The sequence below is a fragment of the Protopterus annectens genome, chromosome 2.part1 (genome assembly GCF_019279795.1).
Source record: "Protopterus annectens isolate FY-2018-M chromosome 2.part1, PAN1.0, whole genome shotgun sequence".
Lineage (NCBI taxonomy): Eukaryota > Metazoa > Chordata > Ceratodontiformes > Protopteridae > Protopterus > Protopterus annectens.
Window position 1 is genome coordinate 1,037,680,096 of NC_056729.1, and position 27,467 is coordinate 1,037,707,562.

A 27,467-nucleotide genomic window follows, 5' to 3' on the forward strand; every position below is an offset into this window, starting at 1 on the left:
ACCAAGGACCGTCCAGAGCATATTTCTGTAGGTAGGGGAACCATACCTGGCGAGGCCAGCAATTAGAATCATTGTGGACCCCAATTGGGAAGCTTTCTGGATGACTTTGGGAAGGAGTGGAACCGGAGGAAAGCGTAAAGCAGTCCTGTTGGCCAAGGTTGGACTAGAGCATCCGTAGCTGCTTGGTCAAGAAAAGAACCTTTGCACCGTGTTTTGTGGTGTTGCAAACAGCCCCATCTTTTGAAAATCTGAGCTGCTACAGCGTTCAGGGACCACTCGTGAGGAGAAAGAATAGTCCTGCTCAGTCTGTCTGCCAATACATTGGATTTTCCTGGAATGTGGGTCGCTACCAGGAAGCGGTTGGTAGCCACTGCCCATTCCCACACCCTCATGGCCTCTCTGCAAAGGGGGTAATATCTGGTCCCTCCTTGTTTGTTTAGATACCAGACCACCGACATGTTGTCTGTGTGGATAGCGATAATGCCTTGAGGGAGAAAGTTGTGGAGGGCTTGTAGGGACAGAAGTACAGCCCTCATTTCCAACACATTGATATGGAGAAAAGTTTCGTTTGGAAGCCAAGATCCCTGAACTGACCTGCCCAGACAATGCCCCCCCCGTCTGGGAGGCATCCGTCGTCAAGGTGGCTACCGGAGGGGGCATAACAAAAGGTCTTCCCTGATTCAGATTGGATGGCAGAAGCCACCAGCGGAGGTCCTTCTGTAATCAGTATGTGATGATTGAGGGGGAGATCCTGAAAGGACCATTGTGTCGATAACAGCCACTGAAGAATCCTCATGTGCAATCTTGCCAGAGGAACTAGGAGAACCGTGGCAGACATTGAACCTAAAAGTTGCAGGACCAACCTGGCTGGGGCTTTGGATCTTAGAAGCAGGGCTCGGACTTGACCTTGTAATGTTTGTATCCTTTCGGTAGGAAGGAAGATTCGCATCAATTTTGAGTCTATCTCTGCTCCTATGAATCTTATGCTGAGAAGGCAGCAAGACAGACTTTGACCAGTTGAATGTAATTCCCAGGAAGCACCCAGGAGATGGTGGCTTGTAGGTTCTCTAGTTGTAGATGCCTGGTGGTGGCAGTCAGGAGCCAGTCGTCCAGATAGGGAAACACTTGGAATCCGAGACTCCTCAGGTGAGCAGTCACTACTGCCAAACACTTGGTGAACACCCTGGGGGCTGTGGTGAGACCAAAGGGCAGAGCACAAAATTGGAAATGACTGTCTCCCAGGCTGAAGCGCAGATACCTCCTGGACGCCTGATGTATCGGTATGTGATAATAGGCGTCCTTGAGATCTATGGAGCACATCCAAACATCTTTCTCCAACAATGGGAGAATGGATTGTAAAGTGACCATTCGAATTTGGACTTCATGACGGACTGGTTTAGTTTGCTGAGATCCAAAATGGGTCTCAGGTCCCTGTCTTTTGGCACTAAAAAGAACCTTGAGTAGTTTCCGGATCAGATCTGGTCTGCGGGGACCGGTTGGATGACTCCTTTTCGCAGTAGCTTTGAAGCTTCTTCGGCTGCAATTTCCCTTTGACTGGGTGGTGGGTCCGGGATTCTTTTGGACGGTGGGGGTGAGTGTGTGAAGGGAATGGTGTAACCTCCGGCAATAATCCGAAGCACCCATCTGTCCTGAGTAATAGACTCCCAGGCTTTTAGGTGCTTGGCAAAATGGCACCCGACTGGCTCCGGAGCAGCACAGCCGGGCAATCCCTCATGGAGTGTGGGAGGCTGAAGAGCCACGAAAGGACTCGCGGTCTCCAGTGTTGAGGGGGCCTCTGCCGCCTCTGGGATGGCGTCTCCCAGAATAATTTCCCCGTCCTCTGCCTTTGGAAGGGGAATCTTCCTGCTGTTGGGGAAAGAATTTCTGTGATTTGCGGAACCACATCTTCCCTCCTCTTTTAGCCTTGGGATAAGGCCGAAAGGGAGTGGAATAACGCGTTCCACGGCAGATAAAGTCTTTCCCTCCTGCTCACAGCGGGTAAGAGTGTCTTTTACCTTGGGTCCAAACAAAGAGGACCCATCAAAGGGAGCGTCGGCAAAGGAAGACTTGAAGGCCTCCGCGAAATGACAAACTGAGCCAGGCTTGTCTCCGTAGAGCCACGCCTGTGCCTGCCGCTCTGCCCGCCATATGAAATGAGCCTCATGGACGAGTTAGAAATCGAGGTAAGAATAGCCAACTGAGAGCTAACTGACTGGGCTAGCTGCTCAGGTAGATTACCTGAGAGGGAGTCTGAGAGCTCCTTGACCAGATCCCTCTGTAGTCTGGTGAAATGTGCCAAATAATTCAGGGACCTCATAGTAAAGGCCGCTGAAGTCAGGGTGCGCTTCCCGTACCGGTCCATGCTCCTACACTCCTTATTAGGAGGATGGACGGACGTTGAAGCCTCTGCCACGTCCTGCTGGGTAGCAGATGCCACCACCATGGCATCTACAGCCAATAACTCCTTCTCGGGTGGGGCAGACAAAATTTGTTAGGGCGAGAAGGCACTGGTTCCACAGTATCTGGATGTTCCCCGCCCTCCGACAAACCAAATCCAGGAGCTCGTCGGCGGAGACACCCAGGAGGCGGAGGGCTGAGCCCCGAGGCCTTGAGAAACACTGACTCATCAATGGAGGGGGTTTGGAATTCCAGCCGCCCTCGTTTAAGGATTTCTAGAATGTCTGCAAATGAGACATCATCCGAGGGCGACTTTGGGGACCCCTCCGCATCATCAAGATCAGTGTCCGATGTAAGAGACTCGGGGAGTCCACGTGCTTCCTCTTGCACGATCTCTTCCTTGGGGCTCTTCCAAGACAACTCCGAAGAACCCTCAGGAGGAGGGAACCCCAGTGGGGTAACCTCAGGCCCCAGGGCTCCGCTGCCTAGAGACAGGGAACTGCCAAAGACCCAGTCTCCATGCCAAGGGAAGGTGCCGGAGATGGCGAAGACTTGGCCAAGGCACTCCTCATAGCTCTGAAAGCCGGACCCCAGAATCCTGGGAGTGTCCGGTCCCGAGCCATGATAGCAGATGGAAGTCCGGAGGCTCGGAACTGACAGCATTGGTCAACGTCACCCGGGTCCGGCCGAAGAAGTCCCTAGGATCTCCACTGGCTCCATCAGCACCTGCTCCGTCGGAGGAGGAATGGCAATGGAGTGGGCTATCGGCTCTGAAGCCAATTGGGTTGGAGCCGAAACAAATTTTTGAAAGACTGGGGACTGGAACAGTCTTTGGAGCACCCTGTCTATGTCCGAATCTGACATCCTCGATGACCTGGAGGAGACCGAACGGGTTCGAGTAGGTCTCTCCAACGGCTCCAAGGGACTAGGGGACTGGCTCCGAGGCGACTCGATAACTATCGGTGCCGAAGGAGTGCACAAACCAATTTCCATCGGTGCCGAAGAGGAAGTGTCTGAGCGGACAACCTTCATCGGCTCCGAGATCAGTGGAGCCGATGAAGGTGACCCGCCTCTCGATGCCCCAGCCGTCGGCTCCGAACCCAGAGGAGTCGAGACTGGAGGCATCAAGGCAGACCGTTCCGAAGTCCGTGGAGCCGAAGGAGAAGCCTGCCTATGTCTTTTGGCGGTCGGGATAGACGGACTAGTCGGAGCTGACGCCCTTTTCTTTTTAGCAGGAGAAGGAGAGGACGCTAATGCTTCTTCAAAAGAGGGTTTTATAAGGCCTTTCAAAATAAGTTTATTTTTCCTCTCTTGGAGGACCCTCGAGGAAAACGCGTGACACACGCTGCAGGACTCCTGCAAATGTTTGGCGCCCAAACAATATACACAGAGAGAGTGGTCATCTGTGATTGACATTTTAAAACTGCACTTAGTGCACTTCTTAAAGCCCGAAGGCCTAGGAGCCTGAGACATTATAGCAACAAATTGAGTAACTCTATCACAGAAAAACACACTGTTCTGTTTTGTTTTGTTTTTTTTGTTTTTTTTTAATTGACTGTCACTACAATGATTAGCTTATGGTTGCCGATTAAGATTGACAGTCCGACAACTACAGAAAAAATAACTAAAGTTGATGACTGTGGTAATGCTGGTAAGACTGAACCTGCCTTGCGTGGGTCTACAGCAGACCTTTCTGTTTCTTCTTTTTTAGGGAAGAAGAACCCACTCCCTGCCAGGAAAGCAGTGTTCACAAGGAGCCGGACTTTTCTATCATCCAACTCCTCGGGGGAGGAGATATGAGACATTCATTGTTGACTGTTAAGGACAATAATTTTGACATCATTAATTTATCCAACACAGTTTTTACTGATGGTGAATTAAGTATTCTGAGGTTGGGCTTAAATTTTGTTCCTACAACTAGAGCCGACTTCAGCAAAACTGTTGTTGACATTAAAAAACATGTCAGAAAACTTAATCTGTCCTATTTGATGCACAATGTTCCAGAGGTTAACACTGTTTTGAGAAAACCATCTACTTATAATCCACAATTATTACATACTTTGAAAGTTTTCGAAGATTTATGTTTAAAGGAATTAGATGGGGTTTTCTCAAGCAAAAGTCATTTTAAACATAACCTGACTTTAGATGAGAAAAGAGCATTTCAGCAACTTTGTGATAAAAATCATTTATTAAGATTTATGAAGAGCGATAAGGGTGGCAATATAGTAATAATGGAACAGAGTTTGTATAAACAAAAAATGTTGGATATTCTTCAGAATGATGAAGAATATGAGGTTATTTCCCTATTTGAAATTAAGAAAAGACATCGTCTGATCCACTATCACCTATATGAGGCATTTATGTCTGGAGAAATTACCCTTGACATGTACAGTTTTTGTGTTAATGAACATCCTAAAATTGGGGTCCTATTTGGGATCCCCAAAATACACAAAAATGTCACTAGTCCACCCTTTAGACCTATAGTCTCTTCACCTCATTCCATCACAGAGGGTATTTCTCTTTTATTGGACGCCACTTTAGGTCCATTAGTTTCTACCCAGGAATCATTTGTTCAAGATTCTTGGCACTTTTTAGCTAAAGTCAAGGAATATATGGACACTTTAGTTTTTGATTCTGACAAATTTATTATTTTGACTTTGGACGTGGTATCTCTTTTTACCAGTATTCCCCATGACAACGGAGTTGAAGCTGTTAGAACACTTTTAACCCAGTGTGGTTATTATGGTGTTAACAGTGTATCAATAATTTGTAGATTGTTGGACATTGTATTAAACAACAACTTTTTCCTATTTGGTGAAACTTTTTTCAGACAAAAACGAGGGGTGGCAATGGGTTCCCCCACAGCACCAGCCTACGCTAATCTAGTTATGACCTGGTGGGAAAGAGTATATCTGGAAAAATTAAGAAACAATTTTCATATTTCATTTTACTGTCGTTTTATGGACGACTTGTTTTTTATACTAGAGGGGAACAATGACACTGTACACTCCTTTATTACCGAAATAAATTCCACAGTTGATTTCTTGAAATTCACCATTGGGGACAGCGGCTTAAGGGTCAACTTTTTGGACATACAACTGTGGTGGGATACCACCGAACATAGGTTCCAGAGTCAAATATATCGAAAAAGTACCTTTACTAATAGCTATCTCCATTATAGAAGTGGGCATTGTAAGCATACAATCAGGAATATTCCCAAAGGACAGTTGGTCAGGGCCTGTCGGATGACCTCTAGGGAATGTGACCTTAGTTTGGAATTTGAATTTATTATTAAACTTTTTATTGACAGGGGCTATGATGAATCATTATTAAACAATATTTTGCATGAGATTGTTAACAAAAGAACGACACAGTTTCAAGCCATTTTAAACATGGCCGATTTTAAAGAAGCTACTTTTTTAAATAAAAATAAAAAGAATGGTAACTACTCAGGTGACAACGAGTTGGTTTGCTCATTGGATTTGAGCATAAATAGCCCAGACATTAGACGCATAATAGAAAATAATTGGAAGATTTTACAAGGTAATTTTGAAGTTGCTAATGTATTGGGGGGCAGACCAAAATTTACCTTTAGAAATGGTTTTAATTTCAAAAAAGCCCTTGAACATCATGGGAAGACTCCTATGGGTTTAAGTTCATCTACACTTGGGCCCAATTCTAAGGGTATGTTTAAATGTAACAACTGCAACATGAGTAGATTTATAGCAGTTGGTCCCTATATAGCCATTGACAATTTTGATACTATTTTAGAGGTCCCAAAATATGTTGATTGTAACACTAAAGGGGTTGTGTATATAGGTTCCTGTATTTCTTGCCCTAAATTTTATATAGGAATGACAACCAGGAGCTTAAAGACCCGAATTCGGGAACATTTATATTGTATCAAAAGGCAGGATGAGACAAATGCCTTATACAAACATTCCAGGGAATGTCATAATTTTAAGAAATTTTTATTTTCTGTCCTTGAGGTTTGCAACTTGGACTTAAGGGGTGGTAATTTTAAAAATTATATAGAACAAAGAGAGACCCTATGGCAAATCAAATTAAGGGCAGATAAACCCCCTGGACTTAATGATGCCATTAATATTAAATGTTTTCTGCAGGACCGTAGATTATGTATTAAGAAAGATGCTGCTTTAAAAAAATGTTTTATTTAGATATACCATTGTTGTTTTTAAACAATTATGTCACTTGATCAGTTTTTATTAGGTTATTGAATGATTGCTCAATTAACTAATTGTGCTGTGGTAGAGTATTTATTGAGCTTTATTATTTTGTATGGGTTTTCTGATGAAGTCACTTGATGAAAGTGTTTAATAAATTTACTACGCTATTGCTTGGAGTCTTATTTTGGAGTTTTAGACTTGATACAAACCGAAGCAGTTACTCATCTTCACCTTGCTTTTTGTTGGTTGTATTGGTGACTGTTTTTTTACTTGGGATCCTAGAACCCCTAAGGATTTGAAAGAAATTGACTGACAGGGAAAGGCCCTTCAATTCAAGGGGGCCTCTAGTCAGAACAAACACACGATCACACACAAAATTTTCCACAAAAAATACCAGTCACACACAAAAAGTACGGTATAGCTGTTAAAACAGCTTTTTGTTAAAGAAACAGAAAATTCCTGACAGAAAAAGTTAGTGAAAAACACTACTTAGCTCAGCCAGCTCGAGACCACGTCTTTGCTAGTTAGCGGCAAACGAGATCTGGGAGACTGGTAGTGGTGCATCCTGGGATATAGTAAGCTCAGCCAATAAGAGACTTCGCTCTTTGGCATAAGCGTGCTGAGTCGGAGCCGAGGGATCGGCTCCGAACCCATCAGTCAGAATGTAGGCGAGATAGGATCACATAACATCTAACATTACTTGTTAAAGGGCACAGGCTCAACATACATACAGCTTATACAATTTGAGTGAAATTGATACAAATACAATACACTAACAAGGTCTATTAACTGTTCTACACAGTCTTAGAACAAATAAGAATTTAATAATATATGACACATACCTGTCCTGTGAGGAAGTAGTGATTGAGTGAAACTACATAATAGTTTCCTTTGGCAAGCATGATGTCCCTTGGCACAATGACATCTAAACATGCCCCTGAGAATTGATCCAATTGATCGCAATGTATGCATTATTGTAAGAAATCCCTTTTTCATTGCTCAGCTTATTAGGAAGGGTATGGCATCCACTTCCAGGGAGGTGATCATTCCACTCTACGGTGCACTTATTAGACTGATCACGGAATATAATGCTCCCTCTGGTATGCACCTGTCCATCTACTTGACACAACTTAGGGGTAATATATCATTTTCAACCATGAGATGTGTAAGGCCAATCTCTAGCCAAATGAGATAGGTTATATCAAGCACAAAAAGGGAAACTGGCTAAGCTTAAAATGGCCTGTAATGGCAGCTAGCCTAGTACTTATCTATGAACTTTAATGGACACAGTGCTTTCTCACCAAGAAAATAAAGGGCCAAAATCACAAATGTTACACTGAATGTCTCAAAGACTAGTTTAGGATAATCTCTGCTTTGCTTACAGAGCATCTACTGACCCCATTCTATCAGACCTACTGCATATTCACAAGTCCAATAGTGAAAGAAACTCCCACTTGAGAGATTTTAAATTGAACAAGCTGAAGGGACAGACATGTTTCACAGGGAATGCTACTTCTTCGGAATCATCATCCTCCCCACATAAAACAAAATACATCTCTTACTCTATTCAAGTATAATCTGAATGCATGGATGGGAAGCCATAGGTCCACCCTGGTTTTGCACCCCTGTCCCTTATGGATAAGGGTGACACATAAATGACTGCTTGGGTCTGGTTATTCATATTTATAATGTAAAGGGCTCTGGGTTACTGAAAATACTAGTGCTAATAAACTTGTTGGGAATGCATTGCTAGAATTCTGAAGATCCTCACAGATCAATAGCCTAGTAAGCACCTGTGAACCAAATGTGAACAAACCTATATATGATTTGTTCACATTGGCAACAAAACATTTGTAGTTGGGTTAGCTGCAAGGCAAACTTTGCAAATTCTCATAAATCTGTACTGAACTGTGTTATGACTCTTTCTTATAGAGCATTTCAATATAACTCTCTTGGAAAACGGGTGTTGAGTACAAGCTAACCTTGCAGGAGCAAGTATTCTGTTGAGATCCTTAGAATGGTACATAAAAGATAATTGAACTAAGAAGTTATGTAAATGGCTAAAATCTATTCATCTGGAGTAGACAAAGGTTTGATAATATTTTGAAAAGAAAAATAATATCAAAATCACAGTAAGTAATTCAAAGTAAAGAAAATGGTTAGTTACTTTTTAAACTTATGTTACTTGAGTATCTTCTTGCCCTCTAAACATTTTAGAGAAAGGGACAAATGCAAAGGAAAATCTGACATTCATTTCTTATGGAACACAACCTCTGAGATTCAGACACAGTTGAATGAGCTATAACTATAACTAGACACTTTGTGAACACTCTTATTGCACTGGATAGTCCAAAGGGTAAAGCAGAGAACTGATAACATGATCCAGACACACAAAACCTTAAGAAATGCCTGAATAATGGATTAATAGGGATGTGATGATAAGCATCTTTTAAATCTAGTGTTCCCAGGAAACGTGAATGAGGAAGAAGGGGCAACAGGTTGCGAAGTAACATCATTTTCAGTTTGGACACTATCAGAAACAGGTTTAGGAAAGAAACATTCAGAACTGGTCTTCAAGCATTTTCTTTCTTTGGCAATGAAAACACCTGGGAAGGAGGAACTGGTTCCTTCACACCCTGGGACAGCATGTGATAAAGGACAAGTGGAAACAAAATAATCTGGTCTGGTAGATGAGGGAATACACCCTGGAAAGGAGAAAGTTCCTCACACTGCCATCTGTAATCTTGATGAATGATTTTCAGAACCCATTCTGACTTGTTGAACTGCCCTTGGTTTGGGGAGGCTCCAGAATTCTTTTTGAAACACCCCTGCCATTTCTTCTTAATTGTCTGTTTACCTACATTCTGAGACTGCTTATTTATTTATTTATTTATTTATTTATTTATTTATTTTTGCCAAAATTGGATGAAGGTTAGGGAATCCCTAAGAACATTTGGAAGAGGAGGGCTGAAAATTCTTAGATTCCCTGTATCAGCTTACCCCGTTCATCAGAGTTTTTGATCACCTCTGTAGAAGAGGGGCCAAAAACTATATCTCGTTCCAAAGAAGAATTTAAAATATTATTTTTTACATCATCTGAGAGATTCTGAGAATGCAGCCAGGCAAACCTCCTTAAAACAGTACCAGTGGCCATAATCCTGGAAGAAGTATCAACTGAGTCATACACAAACTGTAAACAATGAGTAGTGACTTGTACAACAGAACTAACTAAATTATTTAAAGCAGACTTTTCCTCACAAGACGAAACTGCAGACAAAACATTCCTCACGCTTGCACAATTAATCAGAACAAACTTTAGCATATGAGTCTGACAATTCAAAATTCTTAAAGTTATAGAAGCATACTTTTCCCCATACTTATCAATAATCTTCCCATCCTTATTAGAAAGAGTAAGATTGGAATTAACTAAATGTTTAGCAGTAGCAGAATTAATTAAAGCTAGCTACTGTGTCGGGTTTTGGAAGAGTGTATAAAAAAAGAAGTTATGTACTCACCATAATGTTCCATGTGTGTTGCCCATCTTCACCTTCATTCTTACTAGTCTAGGGTTCAGATCCGATCCTCAGATCCATCTCGGCCTTTATATTCAGGCGCGAGGTCTTCTGCCAGCACATGACTAAACCCTTTCCCAGCATGCACTAGAACCTTCCCCAGATCTTGTTTGCTCTTATAATAAGGGCACAAGTGTATCACAGAAAAACACAGAGTCAGATGAAGAAGGTCAGAGATTAAGGTAATCCAATTGTATAGACTTGATCTTTCAGGAGTAAGAAGGGCAGGGGGAATGAAGGTGGGATGTAAGAATGAAGGCAAAGATGGACAACACACATGGAATGTTATGGTGAGTACGTACATAATTTCTTTATGTGATGTTGTCCTATCTTGCCTTCATTCTTACTAAGTTAGGACAGTGTCCCTAGCAACTAGTGTCTTGAGTGGCTCAAGGGACAACAGTCCTCAGAATTGTGGAAACAAAAGAGGCCCTATTCCTGGAGGCCAAATCACCTTTGTAATGAGTGGTAAAGGTATGTGGTTTTGCCCATGTTGCTGCAGCACAAGTGGTATCAATTGGTAATTTAGCCAGAAACGCTGAAGAGGTTGCAATGACTCTTGCAGAGTGGGCTTTAACTCTTCTGGGAAGATATTTATTCTGAGACTTATAGATAAATGTTATGCAATCTGAAAGCCAATGTGGAAAGTGTTACCTTAGAGACACGGGAACCTTTCTTTGAGTCTGAAAAGGAAATAAATAGCTGGTCAGATTTTCGGAATTCTTTAGTTCTGTGTAAGTAAAAACGTAACTGTCTATGTACATCCAGTTGATGCAACATGTATTCTGCCCTGTTCTCGTAATTTGGGAAGAAGACTGGCAGTTCTATAGTTTGCTTCAAATTTGACTCTTATGATACTTTGGGCAAAAAAGAAGGGTTGGTTCGTAAAGACACCATGTCCCTATGAAAAAGCAAGTACGGGGGCTTTATAGACAAGGCTAGCAGCTCTGACACTCTTCTAGCAAATGTGATTGCTACCAAGAGGAAGGTTTTCCAGGTCTAAAACCTAAGTTCGCAAGATGATGCTGGTTCAAAAGGGAAAAAATTAAACGAGATAGGACAAAATATAAGTCCCGTGGTGCTGGAGGATCTCTGATAGGTAGTCTTACTAACAAGGTACCTATGAGAAATGCTTTGCATAATCTATGAGACATAATGTTGGAGCCGGACTCACCTAGATGAAAGTTGGACATTGCTGCTAACTGAAATCTAATGGTAGCTGCAGCTGCACCTTCATTGAAAAGTTTTGCTAGGAATTCTAGAATGGAATTGACTGGGGCAGAAAAGGGGTCAATGTGGTTATGAGAAGCTCATAAGGAGAATCTTTTCCATTTGCTTCTATATATCTTTCTTGTTGAAGCCTTATAAGAAGAAATGGACAGGTTAGGAAACCTGGCTATTTTTGGAATCGGAGCAGACAAGTTGTCAGTTTGAGGGTCTGAAGGGATGGATGAAGCATTCCTGACTCATGAGTCAAAAGGTCTGGAACCTGGTCTAGAATCCAAGGCTCCTCCTGAAGATGAGGCCACAGGAAGGAGAACCAGATTTGCTGAGGCCAGTATGGGGCGATGAGTATCAAGTCCCTTATCAAGCAATTGGGTTTCTGAAGTACTTTGGGAATTAGTGGAAAAGAAGGAAAAGCATACAGGAGACCTGAGGGACCAATCATGTACAAGTGCATCCCTTGGTGACTCACCCGGAGGGGGGATAAGGGCAAAGTAGCTGCTGCATTTGGCATTCATGGATGTCGCAAAAAAGTCACAGCAAGGCTGGCCCCATTTGCAGAAAATCTTTTCCACTACTTCCTGTTTTAGGGACCATTCATGGGCATCAGAATCGCTCTGCTGAGTCTGTCACCATCACTTTGGATTTAACCGGGATGTGCGCTGCTCTCAAAAAATGTTGGGAAGAGGTCGCCCACTGCCATATTCTCAGGGCCTGTCAAAAAGGGGATAAGATCTGGTTCCTCCTTGTTTGTTTATGTACCATACAACTGACATGTTGTCTGTCTGTACTGCAACAGTTCCCAGCAGAAGAGAGCCCTGGAATACTTGCAATGCTAGAAGCACTGTTCTCATCTCTAGGACACTGATGTGCATGTGGGCCTCATGATCCTGCCAGATGCCTTAGACCAGCTTTCCAAGATAATGCCCCCCCCCCATTTGAGAGGCATCTGTGGTCACTGTGGCCAGTGGTTGTGGAAGTAAAATGGACAACCTAGAGTCACTAGAGTGGAGTAAAGCCACCAACAAAGGTCCTTCTTGCAAATTTCTGTTATTATTATCTTGTGAGACATTGGTATGTATTGCATGGACCACTGAGTGGAGAGCAACCACTGGAGAATTCTCGTGTAGGCATGCTAGAGGGATCAGAACTATTACTGCTGCCATGATTCCCAGGGCTTTTAGAACCATCCTTGCTTGAATATTTTTCTTTCTCAGAAGGTATGAAATCTGGTGTCTTAGAACTTGAATTCTTTCTGGAGGGAGTCTGGCTGTCATGTTTGTTGAGTTTAATTCTGCCCCTATGAAAACCACATGCTGAGATGGCAGTAAAAGCATATTTTTCGTAGTTTATTGTAATCCCTAGGTGAGATCAGAGTTGATGACTGGTCGTGGCAGCCAGTCATCTAAGTATGGAAACATACGGAATCCTAGACCTCTCAAGTGAGCCGCGACTACTCCCATAAATTTGGTGAACACTCTGGGGGCGGTAGTGAGGCCAAAGGGTAGAGCACGAAACTGGTAGTGACAGGGTCCCAGCCGAAAGTGCAGGTGTCTCTTGGATCGCCTTTCCAGTTTTATGTGGTAGTACACATCCTGGAGATCTATAGAGCACATCCAATCGTCATGTCCCAGAAATGGGAGTACTGACTGCAGTGTCACCATCTGGAACTTGATCTTTCTTACTGATTTGTTTAGATTGCTGAGATCCACAACTGACCTCCAGTCCCCTGTTTTCTTTGGAACTAAAAAGAATCTTGAGTAAGTTCCGGATCCTATTTTGTCTGTGAGGACTTTTTGGATGACTCTTTTGTCTAGCAACTTTGGAATATCTAAAGTTGCTAGTTCCTTTTGACTGGGTGGAACGTCCAGAAACTTTTTTATCTTTAGAACAGGAAGGGGAAAAGGTATGGTGTAACCTCTGGATATGATGCTTTGTACCCATTTGTCTTTTATTTGTTGTCCAGCTTCTGGGTACAAAGATAAGTGACCTCCGACTGCCTCCACAACTGGATAAATGGGCCTCCATTCAGGAGCACTGAAATGGCTTACCAAAGAAAGAATCTCTATTGCCCTGATTCTGCGGACCCCCCCCCCCCCTGCCATGTGGTTAGTGTCTTTCATTGCTATTTCCCCCTCTGCCTCTGGAAGAAGCTTCACCACATGTGTCTTGAAGAGAATTATGAGATTTTTGGAACCACATTTTTTCACTTCCTTTCTGACCTTTGGGATAAGGTCTAGCAGAATGGAAAAACAGACTCCTACAACAGATGAGTCTTTCCTTCCTGCTCACAACTGGTGAGTATATCCTTGACTTTGGGCCCGAACAGGGACAAGCCATCGAACGGGGCATTCACAAAGGAAAATTTAAAGGGCTCAACAAAGTCACACAAGCACATCCAAGAATGTCTCCTTAGGGAAATTCCAGAACCCGCTGCTGTACTTGTTCTATCCAATGCATATGAGAGGAGTCTCATGGAGGCATTGACTACTGAGTTTAAGGTAGAGAGCTGATAGGATACTTTATCTGCAACCCCTTCAGCTAGTGAACCTTGGAGAGTATCTCCTAGCTCTTTTAGGAGGTCTCTCTGCAACCTTGTAAAATGAGCGAGACAGTTCAGTGATCTGAGAGAAAAAGTTGCTGAAGAAAAAATGCGCTTTCCATGTCTGCCCATTGTCCGAGACTCCTTGTTTGGGGAATGGACAGAAGAACATGTCTCTGAGAGTTCCTTCTTGCTGGCTGCCACCACAACCATAGCATCTAATGGGACTTCCTTAGTTAGAAAAGCCTTGACTGAAGGGGACGTGATAAATTTGTTTGGCCTCCTAGGAACAGGTTCCACTGAATCTGGGGACTCCCACACCTTCCAAGAAACTAGGTCCATAAGTTAATTGAAAGGTGGAGACACCCAAGAGGTGTAAGGGTGATATTCAAATGCCGTCAGGTATACGGCCTCCTTCATTGAAGTGTTGGTGGACTTCCAGCCAGCTCTCTGCTTTAGCATTTCCAAGATGTTTCTGTCCTGTTTGGCCCCACTGGTAAACCCCAAAGTGCTCATTGTAATAATGTTGCTCATTACCATGTCAGTATACAGCCATTAGCATATGCTGCACTTCAGAAGCATAGTTGGCTCAACCAGTACCCTTGTACTGGTACCATGAAACAACATACTCCCTCTCCCCCATCAGCTGTTCAAGTAAAGATGAAAAAAAAAAATGTTCTTTCTACTAACATCCAGCCATTCAGGTCCCATTTCTGTGCCCAGCCCCTGACCCTCCTCAAATGTAGAAAATGGCTGCTGCAAATATTCCTTGCCTGTACAGAGCACTACAGCACTCAGGTTCTAATTAAAAAGAAAGTGATTTTTTTTTCACTTTTAAACTGTACCAAACTACTTTTAAAAGCCGATATTGCATTAGAGATCCAGATCACCTGATTGCACACATTCAGCACTTTGCATTTGGGGCAGCTGTCCCTCTTGCCCTACCCCAGCTATGCTATTGCATCAGTTAACCATGCTGCTTGGTTTACCTGACTTGCACAGCCTGTGTTTCTAAATCGCACAAACTCTGTGATTGTCTGCTCATCACACATATTTGCTTAGTGCAATGTGGAAAAGTATTCTGAATCCAGTCGAGCACGTTTCATGAAATATTTTTATATTACAATAACGTTAATCAGGAAAAGATATACCCTGAGATTCACTAACTACTACACTAAGTATACACCATTCTGAGTGAACAGGCAACACAAGCATCACTCACACCTTTTCCTCCTACTAATTTTACTTTTCCTACTGATTTTCTTGCAGCCTTAAATACTGAGGGGGATTCATAAAGGATACCACAGAGTGTATTTGCACTTAGTGTAATCTTTCTGAGTGACTAGAAAGCACAACGATTGTGGTACGGATGCTCTTGAATACAGATTGGGTACATGCAGTGTAGACGTTAATGAATCTGGCCTGTAAACTAAATCATACTCAAAAGAAAAAAATCCTTAAACTACTCAGAAGTTTCTTTCATACAATGTGTAGTGCTGTTTACAATGCCATACAATTCTTCCACCTTGAACATTCCTAAAAAATTCAATTCTAAATATGGCAAACATGACAGCAAAATGAAAAGTCACATATCACACACAAGTATAACGATAGCAAGAATGTTTTTTCTGAACCCTTATTAATGGTGTCACCACACACTGTGATGTGCAACTTCCTTCCTTTAAAATGCTTGCCAGTTAGGTGTTTACAAACCATTTCCATGCAAGTGCAATTACAGTTAAGAATGGATAATTGGATAATACTTTTTTTTAATTAATATTATTATTTACTTTACTGGGTTAGTATCACTAGGCTTATAACCTCTTTTTAGGGGAGACCCAAGGTGGTATTTATACTACTGGGGAAATTTGATGAGGGCTTTGAGGAACTTACACTACTCTTTTTGATGGATGCTATGGGAACTTTTACATCCACCTGAGCTACCATCAACTCATGCAGATGGAACTTCGGTTTAGCATCTCATCCATAGGATAAAATTCAAAATAAATAATTCAAAAAGCTGTTATGTTCCAGTGACAGAAACCATTGAACACAAGAGATTGTGTGATACCTTTAAATGAACTATTTCTGTAATAAAACAGTATGACCTGTAATTGTTTCCTAAATATGATATTATTTACCTTATATAGATTCCATGTTAAGATATACTAATTAATTAGGGATTTTTGTTTCCTTCAGCTAGTTGCAAGTAATCTACCATCACATTAATTTTACTGTTATTTATTTTCCTGTTACATGTCATACTTGACTACTTGAACAAACATTTGTTTTCTTCTTCTTAAAGTTTCAGTGGTTTTAGCTGGGATTTGGGAAGGGCCTATACTTTTTATGATAGGGCATGGACTCTGCCTTCTAAATTTTCAGGAAAACACACACACACACACACACATACATGCACCCACACACACTCTCTCCCTCCCTCAAGAATTGTTGTCACATAAAAAAGTTATGTACCTACCATAACGTTCCATGCTAGTTGTCTTCATCTCGCCTTCTTTCTTGCTTGTTGGGATCAGAGCCGACCCTCGGCTCCGACTCAGCCATCTTCTATAGCTCTAGAGCTGTTTACTGGCTCGAGGCTACCCCTATATCCCATGATGCCTAGCGCTAGCTACCCAGATCTCGTTTGTAATAGCTAACCCCAGACATAGCAAGAATAATCTGACCAAACTAACAGGTTGGACATATCTGTTATACTCTCTAAGTCAGTAGAGGAAACAAACCAGAAAATACTCAGCCAGTGAAACCTAAACTCCTCTCGGTCCAATAGGACAGGGGGATGGAGGGTGAGACTCAAGAAAGAAGGCGAGATGAAGACAACTAACATGGAATGTTATGGTAGGTACATAACTTCTTTATGTTAAGTTCTCACTTTGGAAACTGGGAGACCTTGTTTGCCCTTAGCATAAGAAAGGAAGAGCTGGTCTGACTTCCTTATATCCTTTGTTCTATGCAGGTAAAAATGCAGTTGTCTATGAACATCCAAAAGGTGTAACTTGTATTCTGCCTTGTTGGTGTAGTTAGGGAAGAATACTGGAAGGTCTATGGATTGGTTTAGATTATTTTCTGAGCACACTTTAGGAAGGAAGGATGGATTAGCTCTCAGCGCTACCCTATCCTTGTGAAAGACTTAAGTACGAAGAACAAACGCTTAGTGCTTGAAGTTCCGATACACGTCTGGCTGAGGTAATTGCTACCAGAAAAAGAGTTTTCCAAGACAGAAACTTAAGGGAGCAGGAAGCCGCCGGTTCAAAAGGGGACATAATCAAGGAGGTTAGTACCAAATTAAGGTCCTAAGGAGGAGGGGGATCTCTCACTGGGGGCCTAAGGAGAGTAGTCCCTCTAAGAAAGGCTTTACACAACTTGTGAGACATGATATTTAGATTAGAAAAGCCAACATGATAGTTAGATATGGCCGCTAGTTGAACCCTAATTGTGGCAGAAGCGGACCCAGAGTGAAAAAGCTCAGTTAGGAATTCCAAGATCTCGTGAACTGGGGCTGAAAAGGGATCTTTGTTCCTAGCCTCTGCCCAATAAGGGAAACGTTTCCATTTCCTAGCATACGTCTTCCTAGTAGCCGATTTGTGAGAGGATACAATAATTTCACGCACAGCCGGAGAAATGCTGGGAAGCCTGGCTAGGGTTGGAACTGGATCAACCAAGCTGTGAGCTGGAGTGTCTGGAGGGATCGATGCAGCTCTCCTGACTGATGAATCAGCAGGTCTGGAATAGGATCCAGGGTCCAGGGCTGCTCGAGGAGATAACAGTGCAGGAATGGAAACCAAATCTGTCGAGGCCAGTAAGGAGCAATGAGGATCATTTTGCAACCCAACAATATCGCTTTCTGTATGAGTTTGGGTATAAGAGGAAAAGGTGGGAAGGCATAAAGAAGTCCCTGAGGCCAATCGTGGACTATAGCATCTCTGGGAGGATTACCGGGAAGTGGTAGAAGGGAGAAATAGTTGCTGCATTTGGTGTTGAAGGGGGTTGCAAACAGATCGCAGCAAGGCTGTCCCCATTTGCGGAAGATGAGATCCGCAACTACCTGATTCAGAGACCACGCATGAGGCATGAGAATAGCTCTGCTGAGCCTGTCCGCTATGACGTTGGACTTCCCAGGGATGTGCGTTGCAATCAGAAATCGTTGGGAGGAAATCACCCACTGCCAAAGTCTGAGTGCTTCTCGACATAGGGGGTAGGACCTGGTTCCGCCCTGCTTGTTGATGTACCACACTACATGTTGTCCGTCTGAATTGCAATGGTCCCAGGAGGGAGGGAGTCCTGAAGTGCTTGCAACGCTAGTAGCACGGCTCTCCTCTACAAGACATTTATGTGCAGATGGTACTCGTGAGGTTGCCATATGCCTTGGACTGTCCTGCCCTGATAATGCCCCCCCCCACCCCATCAGTGAGGTGTCCGTGGTCACTGTGGCAACCGGAAGGGGTTGGATGAATGGTCTGCCCTGAGACACTAGCGGGGAGACCATCCACCAGGAAAGGTGTATTTTGCAAGTTTCTGTAATCGTGATCATGTGAGACATGGGGAGCTATTGAAAGGACCACTGTGTGAAGAGGAGCCATTGAAGGATTCTCATGTGAAAGTGGGCTAGAGGTATCAGAAGAATTGCCGCCGCCATAGAACCCAGAGTTTGAAGGACCGACCGGACTTGTACCTTTTTGCATTGCATGAGGATATGAACTTGCTGACTAATCGTGGCCACCCTGTCCGGCGGTAGTCTTGCGGACATACTTTTTGTATCTAGATCTGCTCCTATATAGATTGACAGGGCAACAAGGCAGATTTTTCAAAATTTATGGTAATGTCTAACTGGGCACAGATTGCAATTGTATAGTCCCTGGCTTGAAGAAGTTGATACCTGGTAGTAGCAGTAAGGAGCCAGTCATCTAGATAAGGAAACACCTGGAATCCTTGACGTCTCAGGTGAGCCGTGACCACTGCCATACATTTGGTGAACACCCTGGGGGCTGTGGTGAGACCAAAGGGCAGAGCTCTGAACTGATAATGACTGGCTCCCAGCCGGAAGCGAAGGAATCTCCTGGAGCGCCTGTCCATCTTGATGTGATAGTACGCATCCTGGAGATCTATTGAGCACATCCAATTCTCCTGACCCAGAAAGGGTAGAATGGACTGTAGCGTGACCATCTGAAACTTTGTTCTTTGAACAGACTTGTTTAGTCTGCTGAGAGCCAGTATTGGTCTCCAGTCCCGTCTTTTTTGGTACCAAAAAGAACCTTGAGTAAGTTCCGGATCCGTGTTGGTCTGCCGGGACTTCCTGGATGACTCTTTTTTCTAGCAGTCTTAAAACTTCTATGACTGCTTGGTCCCTCAGATTGTGTGGAACATCTGGAAGGGACTTGCTCGATGGTACGGGGGGGGTTGAGAGAAGGGAATTTTGTAACCTCCGGATATAATTGACCGTATCCATTTGTCTTGCGTTAAATTTTGCCAGGCTTTTGGGTACAGTGAAAGTCTTCCCCCGACTGCCTCCAGAGGTGGGCAGTCGGGCAACCCTTCAGGGATGCTGGAAGCATTTGTCAGAGAAAGATTCTCTGCGGCCCTGGTTCTGCGGACCCCCTCTACCTCGAGGGTGGCGTCTGTTGTTATTTCTTCCTCTGCCCCTGGAGGAAAAGTCACTACGTGTATCAGGCGAGGCTCCCTGGGATTTCCGAAACCACATTTTTCCACTCTTCTGACCTTTGGGATATGGTCTGGAAGGAGTGGAAAAATGGATTCCACTGGCAGAGAGAGTTTTGCCTTCCTGTTCACACCTAGTGAGAGTGTTCTTCACCTCTGGTCCAAAGAGAAATGAACAGTCACAGGGGTGCTGGTGAATGATGCTCTAAAGGGCTCTGCAAAATTACACAACCGCATCCATGCATGTCTCCTAAGAGCCATGCCTGTGCCTGTGGCTCTACTTGCACCATCGGCTGCATAGGAAATGAGCCACATGGAGGAGTTAACCACCGAATTAAGGGTCACCAGCTGAGAAGCTACTTTAGCTTGAACCCCTTCAGCTGATGGATCCTGGAGGGTATCTCCAAGCTCTGTTAGGAGATCCCTCTGAAACCTGGTAAAATGGCATAAGTAATTCATTGACCTCATGGAAAAGGTCGCTGAAGTAAACATTCGCTTCCCATATCTGTCCATAGTCCTAGACTCCTTGTTAGGAGGATGGACAGAGGAAGAAGTTTCCGCTAATTCCTTTTTAGTGGCCGCTGCTACTACCATGGCATCCATGGGAACACTCTTGGTAAGGAACTGTTTGTCACGGGGTGCAGTGATAAACTTGACAGGCCTCCTCGGGGTTGGTTCCACTGTATCCAGGGCTGACCAAGCCCTTCGAGCCACCACAGACATTAGTGGATCGAAGGGCGGAGACACCCAGGAGGTGGAAGGGTGGGAACCAAACGCATCCAGGAATACGGATTCTTCCTCAGTAGGGGCTAGGGCAGTCCAGTTCCCCCTCTGCCTAAGCATTTCTAGGATGTCCAAAAAGGAAACATCTTCAGAGGGGGATCTCGGGGACCCTTCCGATTCATCCAAATCTGTATCCGAAGTGACAGACTCAGGGGAGTCAATGTGCTTCCTCTTGCACTTCCTCTTCCGAGGGGCCTCCTCTGAATGATCAGGGGAGGCCTCGGAAGAAGAGGAAACACCCAATGGGGTGCTCTGGAGCATCGGTTCCCCACGCTTGGGGTCTGGAGGAGGGACAGAGGTTGACGCAGGCACTACAGGGAACGGAGTCAGTGGGGTCAAACGTGGTGCTGACTCAGGGGCCAGTACACTCCTCATGACTTAGAAGGCATCCCTGCCATGAAGCAAAGAAGGCTCCGGCTCCAAGGAAACCGGAATCCTTCTCCACACCGAGGGGGACGGCTCTGAGGCCGATGTAGGAGCCAAGCTCACCTGCACCGAAGCTCCGAGAGGGAGAACGGGGTCGGACAAGGGTCCGATGCCACTCGCCCCCTCGGAGCGATCACATCATCTCTGTGCCCTAGTGTTTCAGAATTATGGAGGCACAACAGTCTTACAAGATGCATCCTTTTTTTCTCCATGTATGTCTTTCAGCCAGATCAGTCAACAAGACAGCTTAGGTGTTTAAGCACACGCAGAAAGTGAATGCTAAAGATAGCTACATCAAAAATGACACTGACAAGCCAAGTGTGTTATGTAAGACACAAGTATTTTAAGCACATACCACACACACACACACAAAAAAAGAGTAGGAAGTTTTACAATCTTGAAAGTAATAAAGCTTTATGCAATCCGGTTAGTCAAGTCAGTGGATTAAGATAGTCACCATACTTAATATTTTTTTCCATACAGATAGCAAACATAATATTAATAATTGTAAAAAAAAAACTCCTACCAGTGTTAACATATGTATAATACGGATCCACGTCATCTGTGAAATGAAATACAGTTATTTCAGTAGCAGGTACATAATGTGACATAATAGCAGACTACAATCCCTGTAAGAAGTTATTGCTATAGTGGTACTTAGTCACATTATGGACCTCTGAGTTTGTCCTGAACTCCTAGGGGAGAATGTTGGTGATAGCCGATGAGTACATATCATGACAAGGATACATATATTCTCAGGCAAAAAAAAAAAAAAAAAAAAAGTACAGATTCTTATTTACACTGCACTTTCTCTAACTGGATGGTATAAATGTTGAGCACAGAAAAATGCATACAATACATGTTTTTTTAGGTGCAAAGTAGTAGATGCTGGGCAGTCTACAAGCCTTATGTAATATTTTGCTAAAAGTACTGGCAACTGAGGCCTACTGAAATCATTTCTGGTCTGGTCCATTATCTATCCATGTTTAATATGTTCTTCTCATCGGCTCTTGACATTTGTCTCTCTAGTAAACAGAGAGGTTTAGAAACTCTGAATCTTTTTAATAAAAGGGAAAAGGAAAATATTATATGGAGTTTTACTGTGTTCACCTCTGCAAGTGATTTTTTCTGATGTGAAACATCTCTGATTTCTTTTTAAAGGTATTCTTAGTCAAACTGTGCAGCTTCTCCCTATGTCAGCTGTATTTCTTGAACTACTATTCTTGCTCTGTATTATGCCATATGTTGCCAATGTCCTTCTTGAAAAGTAAACTTACTTGCTTAACGCAGTTCACAAGACCAGTTCTAATCAAGAAGTTGGTTGATAAAATGTATTTTACATATTTCCCACCATTCTGGAGTATTCTGCTGTGCTTACATTTTATTGTCAGAGAATACTGTTGTTATCCAAATATCTCAGAACAGAGTAACTTTCTTTCTTAGCTTCACCCTCCCCATTTCATTTTAGATTAGGTATTAAAGGATAGTGTTAAATATGAAGCAGTGACAGGGAATGCAATGCACATGCAGGTAAAATGAATGAGCAGCTTGTTTATTTACTGACATTTGTTTACCAGGGAAGTTTGACTTGGTCAGAGGTACCCCTTTTCATCAGCGGCCCAGGGAGAAAAGCTCCACATTCTTGCACAGCTCATTACAGTGAAGATGGTGAGCAGTTTATCTGGTTTCACTCCCAGTGGATGGCGAAAAAATATTCATATTCATGCATCAGGTACATGCAAATATTAAATGCAACTGGGAGCAAAGACTGTCTACCATCTTTAGTAGCTAGTAGTTACAGAGCTTATGACCAAATGTATGGGTCAAGTACTTGTTAGCTGCCAACAGTTCAGTTTTATATAAGTATTTATACCAAGGTCATTTGCCTAAAAATCAAATGCTTAAATCTGCACTCTGTCAAACCAAACTATGCCACACTACTATGAGAAATGGTACAAATTAATTTATAACAGAAAAATACAGTTTTTATAGCAGTTTTAGAAAACATCTAAAAATGTTTTGAATATATTAGACACTGCATGGTCAACTAATGTCATAATTCTATAGAATTCTGTACTTTACCTGGTTTGTGCACCATATGGATTTGCTTGAACATTGTCTTATACCAATCCTTTGGCCGATCCACTGTCTAAAGAATAAAATGCATTGAATTAGTGCATCAAACATCTCATGGTGTATCAAATGACAGTTTCATTATTATCACCCATATCACACAAAAGTAATCATTAGTGCTTCTGTTTAAGAACACAGGATTTACAGACAAAATTCAAGTAACGAACTCAGCAGTGCTCTTGAATTAGCTTTGATATTTATGCATTTTAGTTATTAGTTATGTTATGTAATAAAGCTAAAGTGACCACTTTCAAGCCCCTCTGAGGAATGTAATGCTCAAACATTATGCCTATTCTGCTGTGTCATATTACAATATATAGCAAAGTACAAAAGAAATAGTTAATGAAAATAATGTATGCAAGCTACTGAGGACATCCTTGCATTGATTACCAAGTAATGTCTTCCATCTTTCTTCTACTCTATGTTATACTATAGAATTGTTCCTTTCAGATTTGAAGTGCATTACCCTATTCATGTATTACACTGTAGTGGTTTACAGAACGAGGTTACATAACTGCAGTTAAGGATTACTATTACTTTTTTATATAATGTATTCAGAGCCAAAGCCCAGTCTAAGTCATCTGGCACCCTGGGCAGTTTCCCAGACTGGCACCATTTCAACCAAAAGTTGATGCCCCCCCCCCCAAAAAAAGGGCCTTTCCAAAGTTGTTGATCAAAAAAGGGACTTTGGTAAAAGTAATGAACAGCTTGCTACAGTTACACAAGGCTTGTTAAGCTTTGTTAAGCTTTTTTTGTTTTTTTTTGTTTTTTTAACCAACACACTAAGCTTCTAACTGCAATAATAACAACAATAACCATTTGTTAACTAGATAGGTCCACCGGACACACAGTCTCTTTTCAGGGTTAACATGGGAACAATGCCCGGTTAAGTAACTTGCTCAAAGTCACACAGTAGGCATACATGGACAGAGGGAATGAAACTCTGTTTCACAGAAAATACAGTTAGTTCACAGTCTTAACACTGTGCCAACTGCCAGATAATTCAAGCACAAATGCAACATTGTCATTCATGTATGAAGCAGAGATATCACCCACTGCTTCTTAAATTAATGCCTACATTGCACTTGCTCCCATCTGGCAGTTGCTGATTGTGCCCTTAACAGCTTGTGCCTGGGTTGGCCACTCATTTCACCCTGATGTAGCTATAGAACTGACTGTATTGGACTGTTTCACTTACTGTACTTGTGTAAATTTCTCCCATGCAATGCCTACAATCATCCTTATGGATCAGTGGATGCATTATTTTGGTAAACAAATTCAAATTGCTGACTAGCTAATGAAATAACTACCTAACTAATTAACTAATGAAATACCAAGTATTGCGGTGTATTCAGAAAAACTTCATGCACTGCACAATTCTGTTTCAATTAGGACTGCTCTGTGCACCATGAAGAGCAAATGAAAGACATAGTACAGATCCTCTGGAAAGTAATGCTACAGCTCCAGACGTTGTTGCATGACAATACTACAGTCCAGGGACATGGTAAAAAGAAGTTATGTTCTTACCATAATGTTCCATCTGTGTTTTTGATCTTCATTCATTAATGATGGATGGGTCTCGGTTCCGTCCTTGGAACTGACTCGGCTGTTATAACAAGCTCACTCCAGCCAAAAAAACTCTTGAGCTAAGGATACCCATAGTGCTCCTCTCCTCATCTCCTCAGATCGAGTTTGCACGTAAGAAAAGAAAGTGGAGGCCTTGTCTCAGCAAATACTCTATCATGAAGCTAGGACCAAATTCGAACCTCCAGGAGTCTTTCGGAGGGGGTAGGAGGGTGGGATGTCATGAATGAATGAAGATCAACAACACAGATGGAACATTATGGTAAGAACATGACTTCTTTATCTGATGTTGTTAATCTTCATTCACTCATGACAGATGGGACAGAGTCCCTAGCTACTTTCTTTCCTGGGAGGCCCTATGGAAGGATATTCCTGAGCACCATTGAGCCAAAGGATGCTCTCCCCCTGGAGACCAAGTCCAATTTGTAATGAGTGATAAAGGTATGAGGAGTAACCCATGTATCTGCTGCACAAATGTCAACCATGGAAGTTCTGGAATGAAAAGCAACTGAAGTAGCAACTGATCTGGTCGAATGCGCCTTGATTTTAGTTTTTAGATGCATTTGGTTTTGTTGGTAGGCAAAGGAAATGCAGTCTCTCAGCCATTTAGTCAAAGCTACTTTAGCAGCAGGTTTTCCCAATTTGGGTCCTGAAAAGGACAAGAATAATTGGTCAGATTTTCATAGTGTTTAGTCCTATCCAAGTAGAAGCGTAATTGTCTATGCACATCCAATAAGTGCAAAGAAGATTCTCCTTTATTAGAAAAATGTGGGAAGAGAACTGGCAGATCAATGGATTGACTAATATTCAATTCCGACACAACTTTGGGTAGAAAGGATGGATTAGTCTGAAGTGATACTCTCTCTTTGTGGAGAAATATGTAAGGGCATTTTATGCACAAGGCCTGTAATTCTAATATTCTTCTTGCTGAGGTAATTGCTACCACGAATACGATTTTCCAAGACAAAAATTTCATATCGCAAGTGACAGCAAGTTCAAAGGGGGGGGGGGTGTCAAAGTTTGTAGGACCAGTGTCAAATTCCAAGGTTCAATCGGCTCTTTGAAGGGTGGTTTAATATGTGTGACTCCCTTCAAGAAGGTTTTACAGAGGTGGTGAGATATTTAAGAGGAATCTTGGAAACAATTATGAAAGTTTGAGATAACTGCTAAGTGGACAAGGATAGTAGAAGCTGAAGCTCCTGAATGGAGTAGACTCGATAAGTACTCCAAAACCAAACTAATCAAAGCTGATAAGGGGTCTAGTCCTTTTTCTTGAGACCAAAACATGAATCTGTTCATTTGCTAAGATAATTTTTTCTGGTGGATGGTTTTTGGGAAGCCAGAAGAATCTTTCGTACAGGGAAGATAGATTATTTTGCCTGGCAATTACTTGAAGTGGAGGAACCAAGCTGTCAGCTTGAGGCTCGATAGGTTTGGGTGGATCAACCCTTATGGATGTGACAGTAATCCCGGAGTCCATTGTCGGTGAATCAGGTGAGCCCAAAGGAAAGGGAACCAGACTTTTCGAGGCCAACAGGGTGCAATGAGGATGACTTTGCTTTTCAACCAAAGAGCTTTCTTTGGATATTATGGGATCAGAGGAAAGGCATAAAGCAGTCCCATGGGCCAATCATGTACTAGAGGGGGGATTAGGGTGATGAAGCTGTTGCATTTGTGGTTGGTGGGAGACCCGAATAGATTGCAGCAAGGCTGACCCCAGTGACTGAAAATCTGTGCCGCTAAGACAGGGTTGAAGGACTACTCGTGAGGCAGGAGAATGCATCTGCTCAGTGTGTCCACAATCACAATGGAATGCCCGGGAATGTGTGTTGCTATCAGAAAGAGGTTGGAAGATATCTCCCACTGCCAAACTCTCATGACTTCTTGACACAATGGGTAGTTATTTGGTTCCCCCCTGTTTGTTGATATACCAGATGGCTGACATGCTGTCCAACTGGATAGCAACTGTCCCTGATGGGAGGACAGATTAGAATGCTTGCAACACCAGAAGCACCACCCTCAGTTCTTGGATGATGATATGTAAATTGGCCTCCATGGGGGACCAAGTGCCTTGGACCGTCTTTCCCTGAAAACACCCCCCCACCCCGTCAGAGAAGCGTCCATGGTCACTATGGCTTAGGGTTGAGAGGGTGAGAAGGGGCGACTCCATAATTCCTTTTCCAGCTTCATCCACTAATTCAAGTCTTGTTTGCAGCGGTTTGTTATGCGGATTGGAAAAGACATAGGGTGTGTTAAAAGGGACCACTGTGATGCCAGGAGCCATTGTAGTAGTCTCATGTGTAGTCTTGCTAGAGGAACTATAGTAATCATTGCTGCCATTGATCCTAGTAGTTGAAGAACTGCATGAGCTGGGGCTTTGTCCTGAGACAGTATCACTTAGAGTTGAGATCTTAGTCTCTGGAGCCTGTGAAGCAGAAGGGCGACCGGAAAAGAACGTGTGTCGAATGTCATGCCTATGAACTCTAGAGTTTGAGTAGGTACCAGTTTTGACTTTTCAATTTATACATCCCTAAGGATCTTGCTAACTGTAGAGTGTAGTGCAAGGCGAGAAGCAATAGATGCTTTGTAGGGATGGTAAGGAGCCAATCATCTAGTTATGGAAACACCTGGAATCCTTGCAGCCTCATGTGGGCTGTTATCACTGCCATACATTTGGTGAACACTCTGGGGGCTGTGGAGAGACCAAAGAGCAGCCCTCGAAATTGGTAGTGATTGGCTCTCAGCCGGAAGTAGAGAAATCTTCTGGAGAGTTTGTCCAATTTTATATAATAATACGGATCCTGGAAGTCTATCAAGCACATCCAGTCGTCTTTCTCCAGAAACAGGAGGATAGACTGAACCATGACCATCCAGAATTTTGTTTATCTGACAAACTTGTTTAGGATGCTGAGGTCCAAAATTGGCCTCCAGTTCCCCATCTTT

At 42.9% G+C, this 27,467-nt stretch overlaps 1 protein-coding gene across 2 annotated transcripts in view; it reads right to left on the reverse strand.

The window, feature by feature from the left end:
• The window catches only part of SORBS2 (sorbin and SH3 domain containing 2), a 3,647,154-nt gene that overhangs the window by 1,612,321 nt on the left and 2,007,366 nt on the right, over positions 1–27,467 (reverse strand). For both annotated transcript variants that reach the window (XM_044062620.1, XM_044062621.1), the window contains 2 exons: positions 22,890–22,956; positions 21,334–21,369 (listed from right to left, as the gene is read on the reverse strand). In XM_044062620.1, coding sequence (XP_043918555.1) covers positions 21,334–21,369; positions 22,890–22,956 — 103 coding nt within the window. The remainder of the gene's footprint in view (positions 1–21,333; positions 21,370–22,889; positions 22,957–27,467) is intronic.